The sequence below is a fragment of the Fundulus heteroclitus genome, chromosome 13, assembly GCF_011125445.2.
Source record: "Fundulus heteroclitus isolate FHET01 chromosome 13, MU-UCD_Fhet_4.1, whole genome shotgun sequence".
In the NCBI taxonomy this organism is placed as follows: Eukaryota; Metazoa; Chordata; class Actinopteri; order Cyprinodontiformes; family Fundulidae; genus Fundulus; species Fundulus heteroclitus.
In genome coordinates this window covers 37262837-37268840 of record NC_046373.1, presented here as the reverse complement: position 1 = coordinate 37268840, position 6004 = coordinate 37262837, and the positions used below count along the sequence as shown (strand labels likewise).

The following is a 6004-nucleotide window of genomic DNA, read 5'->3' as shown; positions in this document are numbered from 1 at the left end:
CATGGTCCACTACTTCAGACATTTAAATTGAGAAGCTTTCTGGATGGGAAGCAAAACGTCTTCAAACTTCGGAAAAAAAAGTCCAGTTTTGTTGTTTTTTAACTTTTTTTTTGGAATAAAATTTGGATTTTCTTACGTTTTTCTCATTTCTAATAAACATTTTCTGTAATCAGAACCAGCATTCCTCAGTGAAGGCATCTCTGCAAAGATTCACTCAACAACAAGCAGGAGGCATTCAGGGAACCTTTATTTTCCTCGGGTACCAGAACCGACCCTGAAACCCGGTGAGGAAGCAACCAAAGCCAAAAGAAAAACATCCAGAAGAGTTTAAAACATCAGAGAAACATCTGGATCTTCTAGAAAGAAGCGAGGACAGAACCAGGACTGGATCAGGAGTTTTTTTTACAGTGTTTTCAGAACCGAACCAGATGAGCGTCTGAAAGCCGCCTGGTTTTACTCTCAGAGCTGCAGGACGCAGTCGGTGCCGGGGTACGGAGGCAGGCTGAGCCGGTACTTCTTCTCCAAGGCGGCCGGGACGAAGCGTCCTCCCAGGAAGTGGTACCGTCCCCGGAATAAGGAGGCGGATTTCTTGGGCGCGGTCAGAGAGACGAGCGTGTCGGGCTGGAGGCCGTCTGCGCTGCCCTGCTCCACATCCCAACCTGTAAAGGAAGAAGAACCAGGATCAGAACCCGTTCCTGCTTCTGATTGGACAAGCGGGACTTCAGGGCTCCATAACATCCATAACCGTTTCCAACAATAACACCTCGTTTAAACTCGCTTTGCACACTAGAAAGAAATTAATTAGTAAAAGGTAGGGCTGGGCCATTCATTTAATTCTGCAGCTCCTTAAGATTTAATTTTCTCTTCTGGGCTTCCATGAAACTTTGCACTACATCAGGAAATTATTTCAGCTTTTAATGTTGAACATAATCAAAAAAAAATATTGTCAAAATGCTCCAAAGAGGAAACCTTTTGACCCTGAGACCAGGCACTTTTAATTTATTCATTTAGTTATTTTTTAAGCTGGTGTAAAGCTACACAAGTGAAGCTTGTTTCTTGTAACACAACCAGCAGCAAACAGATTATTGAAATAAAAGTAGGTTTCATAAAAATAATTTCATTTATTATTTTTATGAAACAAAAGAATTAATCGGCGGTTACATTAATCGGATTCGTTTCTGGATGTTTTTTCTGTTTTATCAGCTGGAACGTTTTCAGCTGATGCTAACGGCGGTTCTACAGGATGTTCTGACGACGGGTCGACCGGAAACGTCGCGTCAGACGTAAAAGCAACAGTTTCTTAAAAGTTCTCAGTCATGCACTCACTAATTTTATTTTTTTGTAATGTCATTGTTTGAACGTGTGTCTATGTATTTTGACTGATATTGTATTTTGTGATCTTGTGTTGTTGTTTTTGTTATTGTTCCTGCCTCAGGACGACAGATGTAAATTAGCATCTATGCTATAATCTGGCTCATTTACAATCTGTACAAGAGTATATGATTGTTCATTAATGTGCACTGTCCTGATTAAATAAATAAATAAAAGCAGCCAATCAGGATCCAGGCGGACACGACGGGACACGGCCAGCGTAGAACCGGACCTGACGGGATGTCGATGCTGGCGATGGGGACCGTGGTCTTCTTCAGAACATCCAGGATGGAGCCAAACGGTTCCCGCACCGCTCCCTTAAAGCTGAAGCCGAAGATGGCGTCGATCACCAGGTTGTAAGCCTCATCGATGACTTCAGCCTGAGGACAGAGAGAACAGAGTCTGAATTCTCCTTCAGCTCCAGCTGATGAAGGTCGGGTCCAAACGGCTGCAGATCAAACCTCAGGCATCTCCGCCAGGAAGGGGATCTCCATTTTCTCGCACTGCGTGGTCAGACCCTGGAACAGCGGCTTGTTGGGCCTCTTCGGGTACAGGATGGTGGGCTGGTAGCCCTGCAGCGGGACACACACCCCCCGGAAGCTTTACTCGTCACCATTACAGGCGTCTCCATGCAGACTGGCTGCTAAGCTTAAATAACTGCTTCAGCTTCAGAGAGGAAGAACAATCAGCAGCTATATGATAAAAATCTAAAAATCTTTGGACGGTGTGCATACGATGCTGAGTTCAAACCCAACTCAAACAATGGGAGATTCAAACTATGGACCAAAAAGGGACTTTTTAGCTTTTCTTTCTTTTACACACAATGAGATAATCAAACAAACGGACTGATTTCTGCAGGTTCCTACAGATGCAAGAGTATTTTAACAAACAGCAACGTTGCTAAACTTGAACCAGAAGACTACGACTTTTTCAAAATCATTAAAGCTCCTTGAAAAAAGCAAATCTACAAGTTGCGCTCTTGCTCGCAAAAAATGACGGCAGTCTTCACATTAAGAAAAAGTGGGAAAGTGAAGCAGGAGCTATTTCTAATGAGAACTGGGAGAAAATGTGTTGGAAAAACATAATAAGATTTATTAGAACACCCCTTCAGAGTAAATATAATAATTTAACGCTGAATGTTGGAGAAAACGCGGATCTCTGCAGGAAGACCATTTCCATGTGTATAAAGCTGCTCCAGGTTCTACTAGCAGCCAGTAAAATATCAATAACAAGAAAATGGTTAAACCCAGCAGCCCCGACACTGGAAGATTGGTTTAGCATCGTTTTAGAAATATTTAAATCAGAAAAGTTGAAATTTTTTAAGAACCCAGACGTAAAAATGTTATAATATTTGGGGAAAATGGATCAGGCTTGTATCCCCCTTTAAAAGTAATTTTGTATAATTCTTGGATCCTAACTATAAAGGTATTGACCTGAAACTGGAAAAATAAAAGTATTTTATTTATAATAAAAGTTACCTGCAGCTCCCAGTTAAAGACACCATGTTGTATTTTGTAAAGGACTCATTTTGTGTCAAAACAGATCGTAATGTTTTAAATAAAAAGTGAGTGGAAAAAGAAAAGTACTGACAAAGAGCTTGAGGTGTCGAGCGCAGACCAGCCCATCGCCGCCGTTGTTTCCGGGTCCGCAGATCACCAGCAGAGACGGTCTGGCTTTGACCAGAGAGGCCAGCGGATACGCCTGCAGGGAAACCAAACCTCATGAACCGAGGAGAACCGCACCAGCAGAACTTCCTGCAGGAGCTGTGAGAAGCAGAACCAGCCGGTAACTGCGTCTGACCCGGAAAGCTCCACACAGGAGCCCCTCGCTTAGTTTCTACATCCAGACACCGCTGCGCCTAAGGAGGCACGAGGTAGATGGAGCAGGTCAGGAGGACCAGAGGCGCTCTGCAGGAAGTTCTTCCTGGAGGGCCTCCACCCTCCAGAGCTCCCATCCTGCATCAGGAGGCTCGGTACACTGCAAAAACGGATCTAAAAATAAGTAAAATGTTCTTAAAGTTAGTGTATTTGTCCTTGATTTAAGCAAGTAAAAAATATTATTTGCCAATGGAATGAGTATTTTACTCCTTAAATAAGATAATTAGACATCCTGCACTTGAAATAATGTGATGGAGATGAGTTGTTCCTATTTTAAGTGCAAAAATCTTATTCCATTGGCAAATAGTCTTATTTACCTTCTCAAATCAAGGACAAATACACCCTATTTTAAGAAAATTGTACTTATTTTAAGTTCCGTTTTTGCAGTGTATACCGGCTCTGCGGGCCTGGTACCGAGTCACATCTGGGCTGCAGGATGGGAGCTCTGCAGGACTGGACCCGGACACCTCTGCTGTAGAACATAAACCCGGGGTTAGATGAACCGGGCCTCATTCTACCTGATTTTATTCCACGTTTCTACCTCCTATCATCATTAAACCGTTAACTTCCTGCTTCTTCTCCAGGACACCCAGACGGTTTTTACAGTTTAAGTAAATCCTGTAAAATTATGGGACACCAGCTTTAGCAATGAGGCCCTGAGGGGCTTTTATTCTGAAATCCTGATGAAAGTATTTTATCTATAAATAAGATTCCTGTGAGTGTGGGATCTGTGGAAGAGTCTGACCCGTGTGACGGCGGTGGCACAGCTGAGTCCGGCCAGCTCCATCAGCTGATCCACGCTGAAGCCGTACTCGCTGAAGAGCTCCTCGTCGATCTTCTGGGCCTCCTCCTGCCTGCGAGGAGTCCACAGCTCAGCGTGACGCGTCCGCAGCTACGACCGGCGGGTTTTTTCACCCACACACACTCACCCGAGGTATCTGACGGCGTGGGCCATCGTAGACGCCGCTCTGCTGCTGCAGCGGTTCTTCTGGTGGCGCTCAGCTGCGGCGGAACACGTCCCCGTCTGGGAGAGAGACGCCGCGGCGCGCGAGGTCACCAGGAAGCCGATGCCAAGCAGAGCCCGAACGTTCAGCATCCAGAGACGGAGTCCTGGGGAGAGAAGATGGAAAAAAGCTGTTTAATCTGCTGATTAGACAGCATGAAGAGGACGTCTGGATGTTTTATTCATAAATAAATGAGAATATTACAACTATGACTTTGTCCAGAAGCTTTAACTCAAACATCTGAGCTATCACAGCAACAGAAAGCTACAGCAGATATTATTTAACAGGCTCTGGTTAAAGAATATGAGGAACAAAGAGGAGAAGTTATTCCTACAAACGTCCCACAGTTGTTAAATTTATTGTAGGAAATATTAATGTTTTCTCTATAAATTCAGAGTTCCTGCTCTGTTATTTTTTAATAAATTAAACACCGGGACAGATCAGTGTGGGACGATATAGGAACCAGAAGGTCTCTGAGGAAAACCACAAATGCTCATAATCTCACAATCTCTTGTCTAATTAACCCCAAATAAATAAATCCAAATGTATATTTATAAAAATTATTTTTTTCTGCTTAATAATTAAGATGAATAAATAAATCAGGAACACATAATACAGTTTTTTACACTATAAAGCCTTAAACTTTAAATAAAATACAAACACGGAGGATGTGTGAAATTATTAAATAAAATATTAATCAATAAAACTGCGCCTAAATTTTTTAATTTAGCATAAAAATACGGACGTTTCTACTAATCGCTTTAATATGTTTTATATTTTACTCTTTCATAAAATGTTTAATCAGATTCATTTCACTTTAAAGATAACTAACCATAATGTGCGGCTGCTAAATGAGTCCGGGTTTAAACATCATCCAGAAATAGTAAGATTATTTAAATTGTAATTTAAACATATTAAAAAGTATTTTTATAACCCGTTTTCAATCTTAAAGAAAGCCTGTTTTCCTGTTGTAAAGACTTACGGCTTGTTGAGCTGCAGCTGCTAAACTGTTCATGCTAACAGCTGTTAGCTTCCGGCTGCTCTCTGACTTTATTACAGACAACAGCAATCAGCGATGATTAAATATGTTCCTTAATATTAAGTTCTGGAGTCTTTAAAACAAACCTGACGCCTGGTGAAGAGCAGCAGAAGGTCTGCAGGTTGGCAAAGAGCAGATCACTTCCGGGTTTAAGAACTACAAAACAAAACAAAAACTGCCTCTTCAAAATAAAAGCTCACGCACCTGACAACCTTCCATGAGCCGGACAGGTGGGCTGCGTTCCATTTAGTTGGTTCTGACTGGGAATGACGTCACCAGTTTAATCAGGTTCCAGTTTTCATGTCTGGAACTCCTACCGATCAGTTAAAGAATAGCTTTACAACAAAACATTTAGCGACAAAAATAATCTCCTTGAAATGGGACATTTTAATTTCAACAAAGTATCTATTCTTTAAATCAACAAATAATTTTGTTTTTGTCCTCCACTTACCCACATGGGAAAAAGTTTGCACACCTCTGATGTCGTGGCCTGGTTCCATGAGAATCATTCAGTTTAAGAGCAATTTTCAACACATTTTCTATGTGACAGAAATATTAGATGTTAAAGCCGGTGCTGGTGCTGGTTCTGACCAGAACCCCGACTTCAGGTCCGTTTCTGGTGTTTGTCCCCTGATATGACGGTTGGGAATATTAGCTGTAGACATACCCAGAACAGATGGATCAAAGTTCTGGTAACGGCTTTTAGTTCTTTG

General features: G+C 42.1%; 1 protein-coding gene across 1 annotated transcript; it reads right to left on the bottom strand.

Annotated features, from left to right (window-relative positions):
- Positions 1-229: 229 nt before the first annotated feature.
- On the bottom strand, positions 230-5487 carry naxe (NAD(P)HX epimerase). Its single transcript, XM_012851564.3, has 7 exons — positions 5378-5487; positions 4178-4358; positions 3994-4102; positions 2962-3072; positions 1833-1943; positions 1604-1751; positions 230-659 (listed from the first exon to the last, which is right to left on the bottom strand). The coding sequence occupies exons 2-7, from the start codon at positions 4342-4344 to the stop codon at positions 460-462; spliced, it is 846 nt and encodes a 281-aa protein (XP_012707018.2). The 5' UTR covers positions 4345-4358; positions 5378-5487; the 3' UTR covers positions 230-459.
- Positions 5488-6004: the final 517 nt, after the last annotated feature.

Bases quoted from the DNA above. Each gene is read 5' to 3' on its own strand.
- naxe (XM_012851564.3), bottom strand. From the start codon at position 4,344: ATGCTGAACGTTCGGGCTCTGCTTGGCATCGGCTTCCTGGTGACCTCG. The intron at 4,103-4,177 runs GTGAGTGTGTGT...GACTCCTCGCAG, and splicing joins CACGCCGTCAGATACCTCGG to GCAGGAGGAGGCCCAGAAGA. The intron at 660-1,603 runs GTCCGGTTCTAC...CTTCCTTTACAG, and splicing joins CAGCATCGACATCCCGTCAG to GTTGGGATGTGGAGCAGGGC.